A 24,748-nucleotide genomic window follows, 5' to 3' on the forward strand; every position below is an offset into this window, starting at 1 on the left:
TAATAAATAGTGAAGGTCGTGTTCCAGTTTGGAACTTCTAGCAATGAAGAACCCAATCCAGATAATGAAAAGAAAAACCTGGATCGACTTGTTACCGATTTTGCAGTGACATGTTGTTAGGTTGGAAACAAAAGCCTCAATGCCCAGATGATATAATCCAGCAAGCAATCAGATACAAAGTGTCAAAATGTATGTAAAGTTAATACAGACAATGCCACATCTGGATGATGTTCGAGTGCCCCAAGAGATCGTAGTATGTTCATATGTTGACAGCAGCTTTTCCACTGTATTCATAAATGCTTCAAAAGAGACTGTTACTGCAATAACTACATAAAAGGATCGAAAATGGAAAGACAGATGCAGCATGACCAGAGATACAGACTCGTAGTTGCTCTTTATAGACATCATATACGGTTGCGAGCATCCGGAAATGCAATGTGGGAGTGCAGAAAGTTTATAGAGGAATTTAGAAACCATGAAAATGACAATATTAATTATGATTATTTTAATGACTTGTTGCACAAAACAAAGCTCTTTCATATTCATATGCAGCTGAATAATTATCATCTTACATATAATGATGGTATCTGATTCCCAACAAAGTGGAAAGATAATAGGAAAGTCGACGCCTTTCATGAAACATTTATTCACCATCAGCTACAAGTAGCAAAGGAAGGATACAAACAGCAACAAGCCATAATTTACTTAGTGCAAGCCATATGACGGATCAGGTCAACAACACGAGAGCTGCAAAAGAAGAAAAATTCACATAATTAAAGGAGGAGAAACTTGACAAGCTAAACTCATAATCTCTAATCACTGTTGTCTTGAACAAAAGATGAATTACCTGTAGCCCCATTCATTGTCATACCATGCCACAACCTTGACAAAATTCTCATTTAAAGCAATTCCAGCCTTGGCATCAAAAATGCTTGACCTAAAACGAGCAATCAAAGTAAAAATTAACTAGCATTCTCAATTTGATATTTAGTAATTGTGTGCTAACACATCAGGATATCAAACACTGACTGTCCATTTTCAATGAAAAGTTTCAACATGGTACCTGCTATCACCCACGAAGTCAGTGGAGACCAAGTCCTCTTCTACATAACCCAATATTCCCTTGAGTTTCCCCTCAGACTCTTCCCTGTTGTACAACAATTCAAAATTGTAAACATGAGAAACATTCTCATAAAGCAATCTATGTCGCTGCCATGCAGTATAATGCTCATAAGTGTCCACATATGAAAGCATTGCTCAAGGCCTATGATATGCAGTGTATGCAATTACATATGCAGCTGTGTGCATCTATATTGGCCTCAGCCTATCAACGTAAGTTACAACTGTATGTAGGTTTGTATCTTTTTCTCAATGTTAATAGTTCTATAATTAAATTAGATACATTATCTAAGATTCTAAATCACAGCAGATGGGCATATAACTACAATCAAATATAATTTAAATGTTTGTTTCTTACACTTATCATTTAAATTCTTAAAGAGTATAAATATCATTCCATTTGTTTGTGATTTGGCCATAGCATGCATTTATCTACTTATTTTTCTAATGTATGTTGTGTTTGTGCTTAACTATGTATATCCAAGTATTTAATATAAGCAAGACATGTGCCAGCAAATACAGCCTAACATCACATATACACTATCTTGCATATTGACCAGCTGCATGCAACGACCCACTGATAAGCACTTAGCATGTGCTTTGAATACAATTTCATAAAATGTGGCAAAAAGCCAAACTTAGAACAACGAGACTAAAAAAAGAGAGCATGATCAAAAGCCAAAAAACTTCTCAAACTGCAATGTGATTTGCCACATTATGCTTACGTCATCAAGAAGTAAAAGAATCATTGCAATCTTCACTCAGATCTTTTGCATATATGCCCTTTAAATCCAGTTTAGTACAAACCCCTGTATAATTAGCTAGTATGCCCCCTCTAAACCAATTAATTAGTGTGAATACAACCGTGTATTCACCTCTAGCAGTCAACAGTGACCCAATACATTAAATACCAAATGTCCCATCAGGTAACCTTGTAAACTCATTGGTGTTGAGATGAAAGCATAACAAGTCAATTTCTTGACTCTAGATTCTCAAACTATCTTCGTGTTCTCTTACCCACCAAACCTTATAGTTAGCCTAGTTGATCAAGACTATACATGGCAAATATAATTAGAAGGATGCTTTGCAAGTCGCATTTTAGACCTTTTATAATTAAATCATTGGGATTGGTGGGGAAGGAATAAGAAGTCAGTTCTGTCAATCACAAGTTTCAGAGGCTTACATGCGAAAAATTCATGGCATTATATTCAAGCTAAACCTACTGAACCTACTCTGTGTACATAACTACAGCAAGCAATCATAGTTTCAGCAACTTAGCTACAACTTTATAGTATTGAGAGATCACATAATCCAAGAAATTTTAATCTACTTACTTAATGGCAGCCTTAATCTGCTCATAAGAAGCAGCTTTCTCAAGCCTAACGGTGAGATCCACAACAGAAACATCCACCGTTGGAACGCGGAAGGCCATACCAGTTAATTTACCATTCAAAGCAGGGAGCACTTTACCTACAGCCTGTAACATAGCGAATGAAATAATTAAAAACCTACTCACAAAACAAATGCATGATGAGAAAATCAACTAATCATACAAATTTAAGTAGAAAAAGCTGATAGAACTGTTGCATAAGCATTATAGTGTTCCCATATTCAAAAGACTAAATTATATTGGCATTTAGTGCAAATGAAGAAAAATAAAATATTTGTTTGGGTTAGCTTCAGTTCCATCGAAGAAGGAAAAATATATCATAATCAAAAGAAGTTATTTCTTGAGTAAACACAACACTATTGATGATCTCTCAAAGCACATGAAGATAATGTATATATCAGACTCAACTTGTGTCTAGTAATCAGGTTTAATAACTTGAAAATATACTAATAAATTACACCACAAAGACCAACGAATGAACAATCCTTTAGTATAGAACTTATCACTTATCAGTAGACAAACTTACAGTATCTGTACATGCTATATGAACAAATATAAGCCATTAATAATCATGCAAAACAAAGAAGGATAGTCATAACAAACCCAAAAAAATGTCAACAGAGGAAATATCATGGACAAAGCCTTGAAAGTAGCCTTGAAAAAAAGCTAACCAAGCATGTAGTTTAACAAATGACACTAAAGCCGAGTAGCTAGCTAAAACTACCCCAACTATAAATGCTAGAGTGACAAACAACCAAATGCGATATTTTTTATCAGGCCTGTCTCAACCATAAAATAATCACATGATATGAACATAAATTGACAAAGTGACCTGCACATATAAGTGCTTATGCAGACACATTTGAGAAAATGTGCCCACTGGCATAATATAACACAGTAAAATATGTTACAGGAAATACCTTAGCAGCACCAGTGCTGCTGGGAATGATGTTAAAACTTGCGGCTCGTCCACCCCTCCAATCCTTGCTAGATGGTCCATCAACAGTCTTTTGAGTGGCTGACAAAAAAAAAGAGCTCATATCACTCACCAACTCTTGATAAAATGAGAAAAAGCCCAAAGTTGAAACGATTTTGGACTTTAAAGCTTTCGTTGAATCAATACCAGTGATAGAATGCACAGTGGTCATCAATCCCTCAACAATTCCAAATCTATCATGGATGACCTGTCACATCATGAAAATCCAACATGGTCATCTAATAGCAAATTATAACATAATGATAAAAGCAGAATCTCAAATTTAGCAGTTATTACCTTGGCTAGAGGAGCAAGACAGTTGGTGGTACAGCTAGCATTGGAGACAATGTCGATGTCAGGCGTGTATGTATGCTCATTCACTCCTACCACAAACATAGGTGCATCTTTGCTTGGAGCAGAGATAATGACTTTTTTCGCACCACCCTGTATGTAGATCAATACACCAATGAAACTTCATCATGGTCTTACGATGCTAGTTTATAAAGAGGGAAAATCATTCACTTGACGAGAAGCAAATCTACTGAGTCTGAAATTCAAACTAAAATAGAAACTCTTTCTCCACTTCTATCAGATTCATGAAGAAAAATTATGTAAACTCTTCGATACTCATAGCACCATCATATAAATTTGTTGCTTTGAACTACGGTCAATTTTTTTATTTTTGTTTCAGCATCTTGCCTTCAGATATTCTGAAACATGCATTTCATTCACCATGAAAGATGAATTTAAGATTAAATAAGTAGCCAGGTTGTCAAATTTACATGTGAAGGTGAACATCATGTTTCAATTATGTAGACCTAAGAGAGATGACTTGCATTCTGATTATGTCAGTAAAGCTAAGGGAGGTGACATGACCTAAAATGAATTCGTCTGGAAGAACTTTACCTCTAATTCATTTGATAAAATCTATAATTCTAGGTGAACTTGTTAATAAGTCATCCAGTCCATGTGCATCACAAGCATAGGACACAAAGCACAGGAACTATTACCCAGTCATGAAAAAAGATCCTACACCTATGCAATCCCTAGAATCATTTTTCATCAGTTAAATCTGACTTCAATGACACAATTGATCTAAAGTGAATGAAAGTCGTCAAGTACCTTCAGGTGAGCAGCAGCCTTGTCCTTGTCCGTAAAGACACCTGTGGATTCTACAACATATTCAGCTCCAGTCTCACCCCATGGGATCTCTTCAGGGTTCCTAACCAGAACCAAAACCAACTAAAATAGTTTACAAAAATGAAAATAAAAACACGCAGTCACAGTGTTAACGAGCTAATTTTAACAGAAAAGAGAAATGCAGTACAGGCACCTGATGCCAAAGACGGTAACTTGTTTCTCGCCAAAAAGAAGAGTCTTAGTGTCCTTCACTTTGATCTCATGATGCTTCCATTTCCCGTGCACCGTATCATATTTGAACATATATGTCTACAAATCATTATTCAATTTAGAAAGTCAGATCCATGAACAACCCCATCAGAGCTCAAGCAAAACAACTTATGTTTTAAACTTTGACAGTATATGGATCACGAAACCTCAAACAACTAAATCCATATAATCTGCAGTTAAATTAATGGATAAACAACAAAATTCAAAGATCCAATACCGTTCCAGCAAAATTGAAAGCAGCGAATGTCTGAATTCAAAACGATCAGAAAATAACATGGACATGAAAGAACAGAAGGACAAGTACCATGTAGTCAGTGGAGATGAAGGGATCATTGACGGCCACGAGCTCCACATCATCGCTCTGGAGCGCGACTCTAGCAACCAACCTGCCGATCCTCCCAAAACCTACCAACAACCATGAATCAAACCCAAAAGAAGCTCATAGATCGATCCCATACCTCATCGAACTCCGATCAAAATCCTAAAACTACAGAAGAATCAAACAAACGCGGAACCAACCGTTGATGCCGATCTTGATCTTAGCTGCAAGCAAGTTACCACACAAAAAGGAAAGGGAATCAAAACTAGAACAGAGAAGCAGAACACGCGAGATCAAAAGAAACACGCAAGGAACATAGGAAGGAATCTGTGACGTACCCATGGCGATCGGAGGTGAAGATTCGAGACGAAACGAGTCGAGGTTTCGGAGAGCGACGAGGTGGGAGAGGTTTCCGAGGTACTTCTTATAGAGCTTTCTCGACTTCCTCTGTAAAAGTAGTAGAACCAAACACGAAGAGCGACACGTGGCGTCGAATGGTGGGTTCGTGGGATTAGAATAAGATGAATGCCACTAAAGTTCGCACATATATACGGAGACTGCCACTACGCGTTCACTGGAACAATTTAAAACCACACCGGATGGTGGTGGGGCCCTCATTTTCTTCGATATGTGGGTCCCACAAAAACACTGCGTCCAATCCTAAGTCGGGTAGGTGAACGAGAAATTGGCGAACATGTAAATAAAAGTCCGATGTGCACCCTCTATTTTATTTCATGTATTTATTTTATCACCCTTTTTTTTATTTCAAACCAACCTTTTTTTGTCTCTTCTTAATCATCATCAAGTCTGTAATAAATTAGATTAATATCTTGCTTATATGGGATGAAATGTGGAGGGGTTGAGAGGAACCAAGTGGCTTTAATATTTGTTGATGGGGAAAATAATTTCTTAAAATCTGATAAGGGGATGAGATAGTTGATACAGAGTTGGTATTGTTTGGTGACATATGGCATGAACTAACACCTACAAGACTGCCTAACCTCTTATTATTTAATAGCTAAAGTTTAGGGTGGGAACTCACTTTCTCATGGAAAATGCTCTTTAGATACTGCCCACTATTGACCTTTTAGGTATATAAATGTTATGTGATATGATATATTAATATGATGTGTGGTATGACATGGCATGATGTAATACAATATAAGATGATCTATAATATGCTATACTATGTAATGACATAACACAACACAAGAATACTGAAAAAAATTGGAGTTATTTTTTAAAGAAAATATTCATATTTTATTTATTTCCTAAAAGGTATCTTTTTTTTCAAATAATACCTTTAATTAAAAAAAAAATCTGAAATACCCCTCAAAAGTTTTTAATCAATTTATTATTATTATTATTATTATTATTATTATTATTATTATTATCATCTTTAACTATTACAATATTTTTATTTCACTTGTTTATAGTATTTTTCAATAATATTTATAGTACTTTATTATTATACTAAAACTACTATAAATATCATTAAAAAATATTATAAATGACATCATATCATGCCTCTTTAGCTGTCATTATTCATAGAATATTATAATATCATAATTTTATATTTATAGTTAGTTTGGTTGAAGTTAGGAATATATTTAGATCATTTTATAGTATTTTTAAATTAGGATTACTATTTTAAAAAAAATAAAATTCGGGTACCAATTGAAAAATACCTAGATATTTTCTAAAAAATCTACCAAAAATTCCATTGTAATATTCATTATACTTCACTGATGTTTATTTAAAATTAGGGTTTTCTTAAGATGATTATTGAAATAATTGTTGGTTAGGACAATGAAGTCATCAATCTAACAACTTAAAATATGTGTGTGTGTATATGTGTATATATATATATATATATATATATATATATATATATATATATATATATATATATATATATATATATATATATATATATATATGTATGTATGTATGTATGTATATATATATGTATATATATATATATGTGTGTGTGTGTATGTATATGTATGTATATATATATATATATATGTATGTATATGTATATATATATATATGTATATATTTATATATAAAGTCAGGTAATAAGCAAATTATGTTTTTGTGAAAATTATCCATTTTTTTTAGACTACAGACTACTTTTCACTAAAAAATCGTGTATAGCAGTATTAGTGTCACAAATTGGAAGAGCATGTTTGGTGTCAACCTCTCCCTTTTCCTCACCGTTGAGGCAGTTGGACCATTCTCGGGTCGCTCAAATTTGGGCAGACTCATCGATGGGATGAGATCAGAGGGGAAAAGCCTTGGCACGTCTGAGTTCCGGCTGCCCGTCTGAGCTTCTCTGTAGCCGCTTGCAGCCCCAGTAGCTTTCTCCATGTCTGGTGCTCCCCAACATCTCCGACAACCAACTGTTGCCAGACAACTGTTTGTGGTTTTGTCCAAGTGGGAAACAAAAATAAAAACTTCTCATTGTTTGATGCTTGAGATGTTGTTTTCATCTGTGTCAGATTTTAAATTGTGTTGAGATCATTATGCCACTTGAGAGACTTGATAGATTTGCAGCATTCAAAAACCTAGGTCTGTGTGTATGCAATGCTAGGACAACAAAATTGGATATTTTTGGTAAGACAAAAGTGTCATGTTATTTCATTTGGATGTGCAGGTGTACCCACTCTTTGCAGCAGATGGTGTAGCTGTTGTTGTGCAAAACATCTCCACCAACCCTCAAAGTTAGGTATGTATGCGTCCATTTCTAGTCTTTTTGAACTTCTTGAAATGGTGCATGCTTTACACTTGAAGTACAAGGGTTAAAAGAAAGTTTCAATCTCTGTTTCTTGCTAAACTGTCTAATTAGGTGTCTATGTTAGAATGTCTTTTTTTGAAACTTACAGGAGGCATAAATTGATATATTGTCAGCTAATTTACATTGTTTATCTCAGTGGCCTTGCTCTATTCCATGTTCGAGTGATGCCTTGTTCTCTTCCTTTTCAATTGGTATTGCATTCTTGACTTTGTTCTCAGTTTCTTTAAATTGTATATTTTAATTTCAGATTTTGAATGTACTCTTGCATTTTGATTTATATGTTCAAGGATAAGCAGTAACAGAGCTTCTTGATTGTTCTGCTTGTTCCTCAACAAAAGAAGTATTGGTTGTTGTCACTTTTTAAATCAATACTAATTTGAAGAAAAAACAAAAGAATAGCATCATAAAATAATTTTGCCTCTCTCGACAGAGTTAACAAAAGAGCTGCAGGAGTGTTTGAATTTGCTGAGAAAGAGGTATACAGAACATGGTTTGAGAAAATTTGTATGGAAGAAGTATTCTGTGATTATGCCAACTGTAAACAAGTTTTTTTAGACCCAAAATTAAGGATATCTGGATAAGTGTACTACTACTCTGTATCATTGCATGTTGTTTCACTGTCTTGGCTTCACTAATGTAGCGAATTTACCTAAAAATGGGGTTACATCTTGTCCCGACATCTATTGTACGAAGTTGTCCTTGAAATTAAGAAAAACTTATCGATCAATGTGATGAAAACTTGCTATTCCAATTTTGTTCTCTTCGAATGTCTGTCAATTGGCAACTTCGAGATTCTTTCTAGGATTTGAATTTCCAAATCTTAAACATCATTTCAGCAACAGAAATTTATTATTATACGAAAAGACAAACTTTGATGAGATCGTAGTGTCAGGGCAGTAGTTGATTTTTTTGCAACCCGACTACGTAGTTTTAGGATAAGAAAGTAATTTCTTTGTGAGAAGTGTTGTTGGTAAATCTGAGGCAACAATCATATGCGCAGCAGAAGAATAAAAAATAAAAATTTCAGAATTTTTGACAGAAAAGAAAGTTTCATCGTCGTGCCAAGATTGGTACACAAAAACCAACAAAATCGAAAAATCACGTGTGTTAAGAGATGTGTGTTACCTAAGGAGATGATATATCCCTGAAAACTTGCAAATATATGAGAGAGGATAAAGGAGGCCAACTGTTATCCTCTTTAACAGTGATCCACGCAATAGGAGCTACGAAGATGCTCCTCAAATCACTACTTAAATCTCCTCGTTGCGTGCACCATGCAATCAAGAAAGGGAAGACCCTTCTTGTTATCCACATGACCCAAATAGGGGTTGTTGGCTAAGGAGGAGAGGGGGAGAGGAGAATATGAGGTGGCAGCCAAAAAGGGTCTAGTCTATGGCCCTTTGATTCCCTTATATTTATAAAGGCTCACTATTGTCTTAACCATAATGGATCCTGCCTTATTGGGTATTGGATTTCTATCCAATTACCCAAGCCTCTTAGATTAGTAGATCTCTACCCAATAATCTCTCATTGGCTTTTATTATATCTCATCCATATGATCCAATAATTTAGGGATTTATTCGATATCCAATAAGATCGAGGCTCCAGCGGATATCGCATATTTGAACTTCTACTTGTCGCAACATTTACCATATGTGTGTGACCCTCTAGGCCTAATATCGAGTTGGCCGTGAGTCATACCTGTCAGAACTCCTTCTGACTGGGTGAATTATTATCTTCATAATAATTCACTCGACTCATCAACTACAGACGTATTAGGCCACTACGCCGCAGTCCTCGGACAATACAAGGGAATACAATCCATTTGACTTGTTTGTCCTCAATTACCATGTATCGATAGTCTCTCATCCATTTAATATCCCAAAGATCGTATACCGAGTATGGTGCTATCAGACTCATATGGTTTCTACTCAGTCTCGTTCTAATCGGATTCTCCTAGAGAACTCTTTCTCTCTCAATCCGAATGACCATAATCAGGGATTTGCTTGAGCAAGAACACATGAGATATTTCTCTTATGACACCGAGAGTAGATGATCTTCTATCGACACTCAATAGCCCTCGTAATGTTGGTTGTCACTCCCGATAACCAACTGTGCTAGATCTAAAACTTCTAGGTCTATAAGTCCGGTATCAAAGTGGAGTACTCATACAAGATATCCTTGATGTCTCAAGTCTGAGGACTGTTATGATCGAGTCGGCACTAAGAGGGGGGGTGAATTAGTGCAGCGGATAAAATTACGTCGGTTCGAAAATCTTTCGTTCGATTAAAATCGATTTTGGAAATATGTTAACTTGAAACACGTTCGTAAAAGTGTGCAACTAAAGTAATGAGGAAGTATGGCAGTTTGCGATAAATGTAAATAGCAAAGCATAAATGCAAATCAGATTTTATAGTGATTCGGTCGTCATGACCTACATCCACTCTCGATTCCTTTTCCGTCGAGGCCATCGGCATTCACTAATGATCTTCTTTCAATAGGCGAAGATCAACTACCCTTTTACACCCCTCTTCTCTTTTTCACAGGTTTATGAGACAACCTTTTACAACCCTCTTCTATAAGGTATCCCTCACACACCTCCCTTAAAACTCTCTCTAAAATTTAGGAAGAGGGAACTCAACTTTCGAACAAGGTTTACAACTTTAGAATCACAGAGTTTTGCTCAACTTTCTTGCTATTCCATGCAGGAATAGTAGGGTATTTATAGACCCCAATTGGCTTAAAAAATGAAGCAAAAAAATGTCTCATCCTGGGTTTCTCGGGTCTTGGCGATACCATTCCCTACAGCATTGACACTGGACGGTACCACCGCTTGGGAGACTATGTCTGGGCGGTACCATCGCCTGACACTGCCACTGAGCGGTACCACCGCCCAATCTGGTGGTACCACTACCTCACATAGTCTCCGAGACTGTGCCACCGATGATGCCACCTGTTGGGTCACTGTTTGGGCATTTTATTTGGCCCAACACAATCCAAACTTGGGCCCAATTGGCCCTTAATTGAGTTGGCACAATTCCAACCCAATTATGTGCTAACTATAAATTTTAATGCATACTCTAAGCTAAATAAATCTGATAAGTCTAGGTTTCTTCTAGCGAGCTTCCGGCGAACTTCCAACGAACTTTCAACGATCTCTCGACAATGTTCCAATGGACTCTCGAGAAACTCCTGGACTTCACGACGATCTTCTTGGCGAGTTCTGATAAGCTTCTTTGGCAAGCTCTTGGACTTCTCGGTCAATTCCGATAGAACTTCTTACGGAAGTCCGAACTTTCGACGAACTCCCAACGAAATCTCGTTCTTGACTCCGGAACTTCATTTTGCTTTATGCCTTGATCGTTATCGTAGTTAATCCTGCATACTTAAAACCTACTTCGATCTAGACAATTATTACTAAGCTAATCAATTGTTGTCCGGCATATCATTGGTTCATTGACGATTCTTCGACGCATTGTCCTCTCTTGCGGTCTATTGCCCAATCGACCAGTTGACCTCTGCAACTCCGATTTTCTTGGTGTAATTTTTGCTCTTCTTGGCTCGATGCCCGATCCCATGGCCCAAGGCCTTCTGTCGATACATCGATCGATCCTCCGGCTCGGCATCCAATCGTCTGATATGTTCTACTCTGACCCAACATGATTCTTCCTGCTTTAATTATCTCTCCCTAATCGAAACTTCCTACATCACTTAAAATATAGATCAGATAAACAATATCAATTAATTTCATCATCAAAATTCGTGATTCAATAAGGACCAGATACACCATTGGGAAGATTGAATCGTTATCTGACAATGAGGTATCACCAACCATCCAACATTCCATGAGTGAATCAATCAGTAAACTCATTCTCCGATGAGCACTTGCATGGTATCCCTAGTATCATCACACGAGCAACTATGAGACCAACCGTTTTCATCATATGGACAGGTATATAACACACCAGTCATGTTTAAACGCGAATCGGTTTCATTATCATAATCTTATCACGATCCGATTTTCATTACACAGATCCATGAAAATCACAATATATGCAATAGATAATATAAAGTATTTTATATTAGAAGGCACCTATGACTAGCATGCAATAAGCAATATAATATAAAGTATTTTATATTGAACATCATAATGCTTGCTGAGCACCTATAACTAGCAGTGTAACACTATATGCATTGACCATCCTTCGATTCCACATTGGAGGTAGCTTTGTGTACTACGATACCTTTTTCTTAGCATAAAAAAAGTATGGTCTGACAGCAGAAGCATGCTACACTAGTTTTTTACACTCTGGAAGAGTATTAACATGTCCCATTAATTTCCATCCGCTCTTTCTTTCTTCCCGTTTTTTTCCTCTGTTACTATACATATTAGTGCATGTATCCTATAGAAAGCAACTTTTTTCTCTGTATATCGGTGTTAATTCCTATGTCATTAGATGATTGTATTTCCAGAATGAATGCAGAATCTTCTGATGTTTGTGTACTAACCACCTATTAGTTGCTTTCATTCAAGTTCTAATTCATGATTACTCTTGGACCTCCCAAGAAAATCGATCACCAATTTTGAGAAGGCCGATGATTCATCTTTGAGAAGTTCCTTAGGAGAACTGAACTCCAAAATTTTTCCTGCAACCAGGGGCGAACAAAAAGAGATGATTAGATGTTTTGTGCCATGAATTTAAAGAAAAAGATAGAGAATTACAATAAATATAATAAATGAGACTTGCAGTAATATCGACATTTTGTACTTCTTATAGACTCAAAATTGGACATGAAAAGACACCCTATTTTTTCACCATTGTTGAGTTTTACCTTCATCGAGAACCAGAACCAGATCACTGTCAATGACGGTGGGTATTCGATGTGCCACTGTAATGACAGTGCAGTTATTGGTTATTTCTCTGATAGTTTTCTGAATAAAATTATCAGTTGCTGTGTCTACTGATGCTGTGGCCTCATCCAAAACTAGGATCCTCCTCTTGTCTAACAGCACCCTTGCCAAGCAAACAAGCTGCCTCTGCCCAACACTCCAATTCTCCCCATCTTCAGCAACTGTATCATAATTCCTGTCTCATGTTATCTGAAGGACAAACATAGAAACAGAAGGAACTAAACTTTAAGCTAGTTTTCGTAATGATCTTGATGTATGCTGTGGAACAATAGGTCTGCAGCATGAATGTCCGATGAAAAGGAAAGTAATATTACAAAGTTCAACAGTTGTGTTTTTTTAAGTTTATTATAAGCGTATTTTTAACACACTGCAACTTTTAACTGCCTAAAACGAACAAAAAATGTGTAAAATGTCACCCGGCAACAATTTGATGAGTTCACTTAAGTGCTTCTTGGAATGGTTTTTATAATTCTTCATGTCGTTGATTTGTTCCTTTTGAGAAATAAACAATATAGTTGATTTACTAGTTGATCAAAACTTGTAAGGAACTTGAATGCATTTGCATATAGACATTAAATTACCTGGTGCATCAAGCAGTCTCTGATCTTGTTTTACTATCTCTCCAAGTTGACACTTGTAGAGTGCCTGGAAGAGTTTGCTTCAGTCAACTGCTAACTTCATAAAATAACAAATAAATACAAAGCATTATTAGTTCTTTACCTCCCAGATTTCGGAGTCTGGGTGCTGCTGCAAAGGATCTAAGTTTGTTCTCACAGTTCCTTGGAAAAGTGTTGGTTCTTGTGGTATTATACTCAACCTAGATCTCAAGTCATGTAAACCAATTCGGCTAATATCTATGCTATCAATCACTATCCTTCCTGATGTTGGTTCTACTACTCTGAAAATAGTTTGGATGAGTGTCGATTTCCCACTTCCTGTCCTGCCCACGACTCCAATTTTCTTCCCTCCAGGCAAAGTGCAACTGAGCCCTTTTAGGATCATCGGAAGATTAGGTTTGTAACGAACCTTGAGATCATCGAGTTCAATGGTTCCAGATGTGGGCCAGTTTTCTTCTGGCCTGGAATGCTCAATTACCAGAGGAGCCTCGCTAGGTATGGCTGAGAATTGCAGAATTCTCTCTACCGAGATCATCTTGTTCTCCACATTGCAGATATTCCATATAACCCATGCCTGTAGTACATTTAGGTTCAAGCCATATGTTGCAGCAAGTCCTGCAAGGCCTGAGATAAAATCAAGTTAGGCATTTTCTCTGTAGTCATACCACCCAAAATAATTACTATCGTGATACTTGAATAGAACTTACTGGGATCAATAGTATTTCTGGGCATGGACACCAAGATGGTTAGCATTGCAAAGAATACTAGGTTGAACAGAAAGTTGATTCGAACCGAGAGCCATTCCATGGTTGCATAGTTGTGAAAGGTAATTCGTGAATAGTCATCAATCAAGGTGAGGTTCCTTTTACGAAAGCGCTCTTCCTGATTGAAGCTGCGGATGGTAGCAGCTCCAGCAAGTGATTCAGAGAAATGATGCAGGATAGGAGCTTTTTGAATTCCAACCATTCTAGCTAGTTCTCTAGCAGCACTGATGTAGTAATTCTGCAATCAGTCAGTGACCCTTTAGACAGAGAACAACTGAAAGCTAATAAAGTTATGAGCAATACACTTATGCACTACAAAATGGAAGTTTTGGTCTAGTAGAAGGATCAGAAGTGTGAATGCCACAATGAACAAGTTGAGGGGCTTAGGAATCTCTATTTACAAGATTAGTTAATGTTCTTTATTATTTTACAAAGGATTTGAAACCGACAAGAAGATAAAGTATGTGGAGTCAGAGAAAAAAAAGAAACAGGTATACAAAAGGGCAGGAGGATAGGAAGACAAGAAAGAGGAATTAGCCATCTAGACATTTTATGAAACGGCAGACCATTGTTGATTGAATAAACAATGATGTTTGGGTATATTAGACAATAACAAAAATTGCAAAGGTGAACATTATGCTCTAAAAAATGTTTTTTTTCACTTCTTTCTCTTTATAACATATTATTTACCTTATCTAATGAGATCCTGTAAAAGATGGCAATGGATAATTTCTTATACATGTTAACACTGCAAATTTTACAGGATCGTCATTTCACTTACCTGATACCAGATGGAGATTGTGAATACAACAATGAAGAGAATCAATACTGGCCATGCCACTTGACTCATGAGAATAATGATGCACAGAAGCTGAATAAGTGCAAAAACCAATCCCGCCACTCTGTATGGAATATCTGTGTCAACAGTACTCTGGTCTGTTGAAGACTGAAAAAGGGTAAGGTTGTTAAATTCACTGCATGATATTCTGCAAGTTTCTGAAACTATCAAAGCTCTTAGAGGTAAATCGAAGTACACTAAATACTGTTAATCTTGCTGTACTAATGAAGAGATATGTTGTGATAACTACTTTGCCTTCTGAAACAGGAGCAATAATAGGAGAAACATTAGGTACTGACCCTGTTAAGAATTCGGCTGGTATGTGTTGAGTCAAAAAATGACATTGGTGCTTTAATAATGCTTGTTATCATTCCAACAAATAGCTTCTGAGCTGTCTCAATGGCAATGGTTGAAAGCAAAACTGCCCTTCCTAATACAAACACTGAGCTGCTGGCAGACAGTAGAATAAAAATTCCAATCAATTTTTCTCTACTGACTCGATCTTCCTTTTCGGTTGCCCAGGCAACCCAGTAGTTGCTGCCCATCTGTAGACCCTGGAAGAGAACTTGACAGAACAGTAGTACTGGAATAAAAGCCCCTTTATATGCTGAAGTCACAAAGGTACGGTAGACATGCCATTTCACCCGTCCAAATTCCCTTTCTTCTTCACATGATCTCTCTGAAAGTTTGGAGACTTTGCTTTGATCAAAGAGTTTTACTTCTACATGATTTTCTTGCTTCATCCTGTGTCTTGTGGTTATTGATGAACTGTGCTCTTTTGATGGACTGACTTGGCTTAATGATTGATTATGTGCAGCTATTTGCTGAACAAGGTCTCCATTGCTGTCCATCATCAGATCTTCGTACTTACCAGATTGAACCACCTTCCCATCTTTCAAGACCTGAAAAATGTTGGTGAAGGAAATAAATTTTAGTCTTCATTATCAGGTATGAGATCACTGCAAGCTTTTCTTCTGCTTCACATTTTTCTCTATATATTATAATCATAAATATTATCCCCATGGATCATGATGAGTTGTTGTCTAGTGACTTATACTTAACCATGAAACAAAATGCACTGTTACAGCAACTGTTTCACGCTATTAATTACACTAGTAGCAGGCTTTCACTAGCATATAATAAGCCGATCAAACTATCGAAGAAAATTTACCCAATATTATGTGCTTTAACTGGAATGAATATAGAAATTTTTGAGGTTACCAGGATAAGATCCGCTGCATCTATGAACTCCAGTTGATGTGTGGCATAAATGACCGTCTTACCGGACAGAAGCCCCATCAAACATTCCTGCACACAAGCCCTAGCTTTTTGTCAGATACTCCATCTTTGGAAAATCAATAGATCATCTATTAAAATATAATCGAACATCTTGAAACCATGAAAAAATTGTTGAAAAAAACTCATGAAGAAGTGGTGGAATTTTAGGGAAGAACCACTTTATACTTGATATCTGATTTGAAAAACCTGGATGTTCTTTGAAATTCTATTCTACAGAGATCATCACCAGACCATCATTTCCTGGACTTTGCCTTGTATATATTTCCTGATTTTGCAATATCCTTGCAGTTGTATGGACCAATTAGTGAGTGTGATAAGAACACTGGAATTTTCTTATCTCAAATCAATTTGGCTATGGCCATCTAATCACCATTTTGTGATAATGCAGAGTTAAAACTGTGAGAGTTCCAAGTATAAATTGATCATCTCCCTAAAAATTCAGGCTTTCGAGAATTCTGATCATCAGGTGAAAATTTTATCATGGTATCAAAACAGATCATGAGTTTGTATATGCACTCTTTAAATTTAGTTAGGTTCTTGTGTCGACTAAATCATCGTCTTAAACTTTTTCCTAATAGCCTAAGTTCTTGTGATTAGTTGTTACCCAATTGAAATCTTAGTCAAAATGACAAAGTTATATGATCAGATAACCAAACCTGTCATACCTACCATGATTTCACTCAGAAAACAACATGCTCATACCTTAAAGAGGTGTCTCCTGGTGTGTGCATCCACAGCACTGAAGGGATCATCCAACAAGTAGATATCTGCATTGTTGTAGATGGCTCTTGCCAGCTGAATCCTTTGCTTCTGCCCTCCACTCAAATTAATTCCCCTCTCTCCTACCACAGTCAAGTCCCCATCCGCCCATGCTCCAACATCTCTATCCAAAGCACAAGCTTCCATCACTTCCCTGTACCATCTCTTGTCCATCTCCTTCCCAAACAATACGTTCTCCTGTATTGTTCCGGTTTGGATCCAAGCACTTTGAGGAACATATGCTCTCGATCCTAAGACACTAACTCTTCCTCCGCTAATCCATGGAATCTCTCCTATGATGCTACAGAGGAAGCTGGATTTTCCTGATCCAACAGCCCCGCATAACGCGACCTTTTCTCCTCTCATGATATGAATCTTCTTTTCAATCTTCAGTGTGGGTGTTCTCGACATGGAATCAGCTTCCCAGGTGTACTCCCCCGGCTCGATCTCTACTCCGATGTCTGAGGTCTCGGATTGGTTGCTTGGCTTCAACCGCTTCTGTTCTTCTTCTTTAATGAAGTCCTGGATTCTGTCGATCGAGACTTTGGTCTGTGCGATCATGTTGACCAGCTCTGGGAGATTGTAGATTGGTTCTTGCAGGATTCTGAACGTGGCCAGAGCTGAGAGCACCGTGCCGGCGGTCAGGGGTGCCCTCACGAGTATGCAGACACCAAAGGCGACGACTGAAACCAAAGTGGGAGACGCCCAGAAGAGGAAGGCAATGGCGGAGCATGTGTAGAGGTATCTCCTGAGCCAACTCCTCTCCACATTTCTATGCTCGAGCAACTTGTTCAAGTAAGCTGTTTCCCAAGCATGCAGTTTCAATACTCTCATGCACTTCAATGTCTCTGCTGTGGCTTTCATCCTCCCGTCCTTCGCTTCCATGATCTTAGAGTGGAGCCTCTGTTGCAGATTCGCCAGCGGCGTGTTGCACACCATCACCAGGATCGTCACGGCGAGCGCCGAGAACGAGGCTGCCGCACCGAGGTTTCTGTAAAGGATGAGCAGAGCCAGGGTGACCTGCAAGGGGAGCAACCAAACGCCATGGATGTACCAGAAGAAGTCAGCGATCTTTTCGACGTCCACGTCGAGAAAATTGACGATCTTTCCTGTGCTGGCGCCGGCGTGCTTGATCGCGAGAGACTTGTTGTAGATGGCAACCATGAGCGCTGCTCGAACTCGCACGCCGATTTGGCGTGCGCCGAAGTACCATTGCCGCTGCGTCAGTGACTCCACCGTCTTCGCCAGGAAGAACAGAGCAGCCAGTCCGTATCCGTTGTACAGCCCGTCGCTCGAATCTTCTCCGGAGATGAATCCCACGAAGTTGGTGATCAGGAGAGGTCCGAGATAGGATGCGAACGTGTTGATTCCTGCATAACACGTTCCTTGTGAACGCGGTCAAATCAGAGGAAGAGAAGGTTGGCTAGTGCAGAGCATGTGAAGGTTTCTGTACCAGCGAAGACGGCATTCAAAGCCAAAGGCCGCCAAACTACTCGAACGACGACTCCCAGAAGCTTAGTTGACGACGGCTTCTGGCCTCCCAGCGACTCTTGCAACAAGGAGAAGGAGCTCTCCGCAGTCTCGGACGGAGGAACTCCGGGAAGATGCGAGAGCTCGAGCCTCTCAGCTCGGCCCTTCTCAAAGACCGGATTCAGCCAGCGAAACGTGAGGCGGCTCCAGTTCCCAGCCACGGTGAAGCCATCTCCGGCGACACCGTCATTCTCATCTGACAGCAGCGACCGTTCGAGCTCTGGATTGGCCTTTTGGGAGCTCTTCCTTGATCCTACAAACTCCAGAAGAATCCAAGCGAACAGCAGCGAGAAAATTACCACGTAAAGGTAATCCATAAGCATCATCTCCATGGAAGAAGTTAGTAGACAAGCTTCGGAAACCAGAAAGCCTCGCTGTTCAACAAGGAGAAGCTGCTCTCAGGGCATTATTTATACTGCTGTCATGCATCCTCTCCCTCTCAGTGGTTGTCCTTGACGAACAAACAAAGCACCAGATCCCATCCCACTGCCCTCCTCGGCACAAGGTTCAGAGGAATCTACGGATGCCTCACCTACGTGTTCATGGAGACCTCATGCAAGTTTAATCCGAAGAAAGACAAAGGAGAAAGACGAGAACAAGATCAGGTCTGACAGACAACTCTGCGAGACGACGGCAGGGGGAAACCAAATCGTGTGATACATGGAGACTCCCCTATATATGGAGATGCACATAAGGGGAAACCAAATCGTGTGATATCCCGTGGTGCACGGAATCCCGGGATTCACTGCTGCCCTCTTAGTAGTAAATTCGAATAGTGATTTTGGTATCATACGGAGTCGTACCAAATGCGAATCGAAAGTTTCAATAGGTCAATTAGTTTAAATCTGTGCTCTTCTTCGACTCGGATCCAAACTCTCTGTATATTAATGGTAAGTTCCGACTCTTCACGCACGAAAATTAAAGTGGAGTACTAGTGCATGCATGTAAGGATGACGAGGACCGGCACACGTGCCGCTCTGATGCCATCCTGGCGACGATTCGTCATCGGATACGTCAACGTGTGCTGTCAGAAATAGCAATGAATTGTATTTTATTTTAGACTCACCAAAGATAATAATATATCAATTATCCCATCAGATCGAATCATTAAGTTATAAACCAAAATCTAATTTAATTTTGTTGCTTATTGGCATATCCAACAAACTTTTAGTCATCTTTAAATCTGATATGATATATAAATTAGTAAGCATTGATTTGATTCCATACGTAACATCGAGTCTCAATTAGTCAATTCATAAATGCAAATTAATATAAGTGGTGTTTTAGTTGCTACCTAATCTTTGCCTTACGATAATGATCAATAAATGTTAATACTTCCTAATTATAAAATTTTGATTATATAATTATTAAAAACAAACCAACCAAATTACCTTTTAAATACTTACTATTATCGATTAGATTTCAACCATATATATTCTAATAATCAAATGATAGTCAATCAAACCATGAAAAAATCTTGGTTAGTTAGTTTCCTCTTTCTCTCGTTTATGATAGAAGATATAGGGAAATCTCTGTTTGAGGAACATGTTAATGTATCGAAGCATTTTTCATTTCTTCAATAAAGCGAAGTTTCGCTCTTACGTTTGGCCAGCGACCAATGTCACTGAGAAAAGCGAAACTACGCCAGTCACCGCTTGTAAACCATTCTTTGCGAAGATAATGATAGAAGATAAGATTTTCCTAACTATATGAGGAAATTTCTCTATTCTGTTGAGGAAAATCTTCTATTCTGTTAGGGAAATCCTTCCTCCTAATTCCTATAAATAGGAGAGGGAACATGTTAATAGATTAAAGCTAAAGTTTCTCTATTTCAATAAAGCTTCTTATATTATATTATTCTTATCGTCTATTATTTCTATCATGGTATCAGAGCCGCTCTCTTCTCGCTGTCAATTCATCATTGGTGTTGCTACTCTGCGCCATCGTCCGTTCCTTTCCGCTACGGCATCTCTAGTGCTGCTCATCAGCACTGTCCCACCTTTCTTCCTCGTTGTAGCTATTTTCCTTCCTCTTATAAATAGGAGAGGGAACATGTTAATAGATTCAAGCTAAAGCTATTTCATTTATACAATAAAGCTTCTTCAATTATTGTTCTTATCTTCTATTATTTCTATCATGGTATCAGAGCCACTTGCCTAGAGCAAGCTCTCTTCTCGCTGCCAATCTTCTCCATTGCCACTCTGTGCCAACGTCCGTTCCCTTCCGCTACGGCATCTCTAGTGCTGCGCTCATCAGCACTGCCCCACCTTTCTTCCTCGTTGTAGCTATTTTCCTTCCTCTTTTGCTACAACTTCCTCTTCTGCTACAGCTTCCTCCTCTGTTGCAGTTTCCTCCTTTGCTGTAGTAGCATCACTGCAACATTACTGTAGATTTCTTCTCTACCGTCGCAGCCGTCGTAATCACAACCACGACCAACGTCGTTGAGAAAAGCGAAGCTTCGCTCTTGCCTTCGGCAAGCGACCAACGTCGCTGAGAAAAGTGAAGCTTCACCCTTCGGCCAGCGACCAACGCCGTTGCATTCCTAAGAGGCTCCGTGGTCAATCCTCATCTTCCTCACCGCGGTAGTCTTCGCTGATCTGTCAACATTCGGCAGACTTAAGGAGAATGAAGGGAACGCCTGTGCCATCACAGCAACAGCAATCGCAGCAGCAGCAGCATCGATCTACACTTATCTTACTCATGAAGCCTCTCGCTTGTAAACAATTCTTTGCATCGATCCAAGATTCCAAGATTGGTGCTCCTTGTCAGGAGCACCATCTTGCGGGGGCATGATAGAAGATAAGATTTTCCTAACTATATGAGGAAATTTCTCATTCTGTTGAGGAAAATCCTCTATTCTGTTAGGAAAATCCTTCCTCCTAATTTGTATAAATAGGAGAGGGAACATGTTAATAGATTCAAGCTAAAGCTATTTCATTTATACAATAAAGCTTCTTCAATTATTGTTCTTATCTTCTATTATTTCTATCACTCTGTTGCAGTTTCCTCCTTTGCTATAGTAGCAACACTGCAACATTGCTGTAGATTTCTTCTCTACCGTCGCAGCCGTCGTAATCGCAACCACGACCAACGTCGTTGAGAAAAGCGAAGCTTCGCTCTTGCCTTCGGCCAGCGACCAACGTTGCTGAGAAAAGTAAAGCTTCACCCTTCGGCCAGTGACCAACGCCGTTGCATTCCTAAGAGGCTCCGTGGTCAATCCTCATCTTCCTCACCGCGGTAGTCTTTGCTGATCTATCAACATTCGGCAGACTTAAGGAGAATGAAGGGAACGCATGTGCCATCACAACAACAGCAATCGCAGCAGCAGCAGCAGCGATCTACGCTTATTTTACTCATGAAGCCTCTTGCTTGTAAACAATTCTTTGCATCAATCCAAGATTGGTATCCTTGTCAGGAGCACCATCTTGCGGGGGCATGATAGAAGATAAGATTTTCCTAACTATATGAGGAAATTTCTCTATTCTGTTGAGGAAAATCTTCTATTCTGTTAGGGAAATCCTTCCTCCTAATTCCTATAAATAGGAGAGGGAACATGTTAATAGATTAAAGCTAAAGTTTCTCTATTTCAATAAAGCTTCTTATATTATATTGTTCTTATCGTCTATTATTTCTATCAGATAAGATTTCCCGAAATCTCTCTATTCTGTTGAGTAAAATCCTCTATTCTCTATAAATAGGAGATGAAGTTAATGTATTGAAGCATTTTTCATTTCTTCAACAAAGTTTTTTCACTTCTTCAATAAAGCTTCTTTATTAATTGTTTTTATCTTCTATTCTTTTCATCAGCTTACACTAAGAAAAATCGAAAATAGAATTAAAAGAATAGTTACGAATTAGATTCACACAACTTAATAGATTAAGTTTTTGGATTGAATTGATGTCTGACTCAATATTATTTTATCGATCTCTCGATAACTCAGTTTTCATTGAGCCCAACCAATCAAAACACGTGGAGGATGGCTTGCGTTGAACGACAAATCCCACCTAGTCAAGTAGGACATTGTTGAAATATTCTATGTATATATATGCGGACTCGAAGCCCTAAGGAGAGATATCAGCTTCAACATATCAGCTTCTAATGCTCTCAGCATCCCACTCTAAAATCCACGCATACAAGAAAAGGATAGCTGCTGCCAATGTCCTCATTGTTCCACTTGATCATCTCTATCTAATCCACCCAAAGTACACACATTCCACAGAAACATCAATACAATTCTGCAGTCAAATTACGGGAGAGAGATGGAGATGAACACACAGTGTCGACATAGCATCCCTCTCATAACACACACATCACTGTTCTCGGTCTCCTTCTCCTTCACACCACACGCACACTTCTCTCTCTCTCTCTCTCTCTCTCTCTCTCTCTCTCTCTCTCTCTCTCTCTCTCTCTCTCTCTCTCCATCGATAGCTGTTGTTGATGACGATTAGCATCATCAACATGATTCTTGATGTGGGAATATATTCGTTGACAAGCAACGGTGGCAGTGGCTGCCTGCATGCTTATCTAATGAGGAAGAAGAAGAAGACTACTGTGGTTGGCGTGCTAACCTCCGCGCTAGCAAACAAGGCGACTCGGTGCATGGAGACTTCTTCGTCTTTCCAGAAACCCAAGCTTATCCGATGAACTGCAGGTAGACAAGGCTACGTCGAAGATGAAGTCATAATATAATGCCGAATAGCGGGACGAATCGTTGACCCAGAAACGTTCCTGGAAACGTGGACACGTCAGGACAGGTTCGATCACGTAAGCCTCCCACGTCAGCTGCCAGCTTCGTCGACGTCACGTTGCCTTTGAACATATGGGTTGGTGGATGCCGAATTGAAATCGAAATCGAATCCGAATCAGAATCCGGTCGATGATTTAATAGTTTTGAACCGAAATGGGGCCATACGGTTTGATTCTGATTCCTAGAAATCGAAATCACAACGTTTAAAACTAGCTAACTTTTTTTTAATTAAATAAAAATAAAATAAAATAAATAGATTGTATGGTGTGATGATTTTTTACTTTAAAACTCGTAATGATTTGAGTTTAAATATTGATGAAATAATTTATTTTTTTAATAATTGAAACCGAATGAATAAATAAATAAATAAATAAATATTATCCATGTTGATCTATACGAATTATTTATAATAAATATAATATTAAAATTGGTGTGTGATTATCCAACCACTCTATTAATGTCGTGGATGTGAGATTGATGTGTCCCTTTCATAATCTATTATATTATAAGATTTGATCACCAAAGAAGATTGATTTTTTGGCTCAATCATTCCGACACACGAGTTGATAAAGCTTAAGATTAAATATTAAGAGAGTGTCGAAGAAGGGGAGAGAAGAGAGAATATAATATTTATAATCGAGCTTCTTATGTATTATCGTCTAAGAAAATATTCTCTAAATTATATAAATATTTTCGATCTTACGTAATAAATTTTGTTGTTACGTACCATTTCGATATTCACGTGTTAAGTTCTCTAGAATTTTTTTTTAAGTATCAAAAATATTACTCGTAAATATGTATTGTAATCAATTGAATCAAATGAAATATGGGAAAAATACGAAAGATTTTTAGGACGTGGATATAATAATGAGTTGGGCCTTATTGGGCCGGCCCATATAAAGCTATTGCTATGGCAAATTGGGTTCAATGATGACTTGGCCAAGCCCACATTACACCTCGAATTGTCACTTATCAAAAATTATTTTTAATAAAAAAATAATACTTTTATCATATTATTATTATTATTAAAATAATATTTGATCAGACATTTAAAAAGTGGGAAGATCGGGATCCGACCGATAAGACCAAAGGAATATTGGGATAGGTAGACTCGGAATAGAAGCATTCGGTGTAGTCGAACTCGACCCGTTCGGGCTCTGATTTTTATGATTCGATTATGTAAGATTATTGCCAATAATTCATTGATTTTATTGCCGTATTCTTAATACAAAAGCAACACAAAAGTCAACAGCTTCCTTAATAATAT

The 24,748-nt window shown here is 38.1% G+C and overlaps 2 protein-coding genes and 1 long non-coding RNA gene across 7 annotated transcripts; 1 reads left to right on the forward strand and 2 right to left on the reverse strand.

Annotated features, from left to right (window-relative positions):
- Window positions 1-482: 482 nt before the first annotated feature.
- On the reverse strand, window positions 483-5,694 carry LOC135613008 (glyceraldehyde-3-phosphate dehydrogenase 2, cytosolic). The gene is made up of 12 exons (XM_065109884.1): window positions 5,553-5,694; window positions 5,415-5,438; window positions 5,200-5,300; window positions 4,819-4,934; window positions 4,608-4,707; window positions 3,783-3,929; window positions 3,633-3,693; window positions 3,430-3,527; window positions 2,454-2,596; window positions 1,064-1,147; window positions 848-937; window positions 483-747 (listed from the first exon to the last, which is right to left on the reverse strand). Exons 1-12 carry the CDS (start codon window positions 5,554-5,556, stop codon window positions 702-704), a joined length of 1,014 nt encoding a protein of 337 aa, XP_064965956.1. The 5' UTR covers window positions 5,557-5,694; the 3' UTR covers window positions 483-701.
- A 1,620-nt stretch (window positions 5,695-7,314) lies between these two features.
- Window positions 7,315-18,254, forward strand: LOC108952893 (uncharacterized). 4 transcript variants are annotated; one of them, XR_010487163.1, is made up of 9 exons: window positions 7,315-7,788; window positions 7,874-7,945; window positions 8,151-8,205; window positions 15,071-15,263; window positions 15,413-15,463; window positions 15,668-15,766; window positions 15,963-16,093; window positions 17,597-17,998; window positions 18,116-18,254. It is a non-coding gene; the product is annotated as an uncharacterized LOC108952893 (long non-coding RNA). The 4 variants fall into 4 exon arrangements; XR_010487162.1 differs by having other exon boundaries at window positions 17,597-17,944; XR_010487164.1 differs by having other exon boundaries at window positions 15,413-15,436; window positions 17,597-17,944.
- On the reverse strand, window positions 12,115-19,767 carry LOC103986531 (putative ABC transporter C family member 15). 2 transcript variants are annotated; one of them, XM_009404548.3, is made up of 10 exons: window positions 18,657-19,766; window positions 17,147-18,573; window positions 16,367-16,453; window positions 15,445-16,047; window positions 15,089-15,253; window positions 14,251-14,545; window positions 13,647-14,167; window positions 13,508-13,571; window positions 12,848-13,087; window positions 12,115-12,661 (listed from the first exon to the last, which is right to left on the reverse strand). In XM_009404548.3, exons 1-10 carry the CDS (start codon window positions 19,063-19,065, stop codon window positions 12,540-12,542), a joined length of 3,933 nt encoding a protein of 1,310 aa, XP_009402823.3. In that variant the 5' UTR covers window positions 19,066-19,766; the 3' UTR covers window positions 12,115-12,539. The 2 variants fall into 2 exon arrangements, with proteins under 2 accessions (XP_009402823.3, XP_018681794.2); XM_018826249.2 differs by lacking the exon at window positions 12,115-12,661 and having other exon boundaries at window positions 12,979-13,115; window positions 18,657-19,767.
- Between the last annotated feature and the right edge of the window lie 4,981 nt (window positions 19,768-24,748).

This window comes from Musa acuminata, chromosome BXJ2-5, assembly GCF_036884655.1.
Source record: "Musa acuminata AAA Group cultivar baxijiao chromosome BXJ2-5, Cavendish_Baxijiao_AAA, whole genome shotgun sequence".
In the NCBI taxonomy this organism is placed as follows: domain Eukaryota; kingdom Viridiplantae; phylum Streptophyta; class Magnoliopsida; order Zingiberales; family Musaceae; genus Musa; species Musa acuminata.

Excerpts from the sequence above, each read along its gene's own strand:
- LOC135613008 (XM_065109884.1), bottom strand. Across the intron at positions 4,708-4,818 it reads GTTACCGTCTTTGGCATCAG|GAACCCTGAAGAGATCCCAT; the intron begins GTGCCTGTACTG and ends GGTTCTGGTTAG. Across the intron at positions 1,148-2,453 it reads CAGATTAAGGCTGCCATTAA|GGAAGAGTCTGAGGGGAAAC; the intron begins GTAAGTAGATTA and ends GTTGTACAACAG.
- LOC103986531 (XM_009404548.3), bottom strand. The coding sequence starts at position 19,065 with ATGGAGATGATGCTTATGGATTACCTTTACGTGGTAATTTTCTCGCTG. Across the intron at positions 16,048-16,366 it reads ATGCAGCGGATCTTATCCTG|GTCTTGAAAGATGGGAAGGT; the intron begins GTAACCTCAAAA and ends AACATTTTTCAG. Across the intron at positions 15,254-15,444 it reads CCAGCCGAATTCTTAACAGG|TCTTCAACAGACCAGAGTAC; the intron begins GTCAGTACCTAA and ends ACCCTTTTTCAG.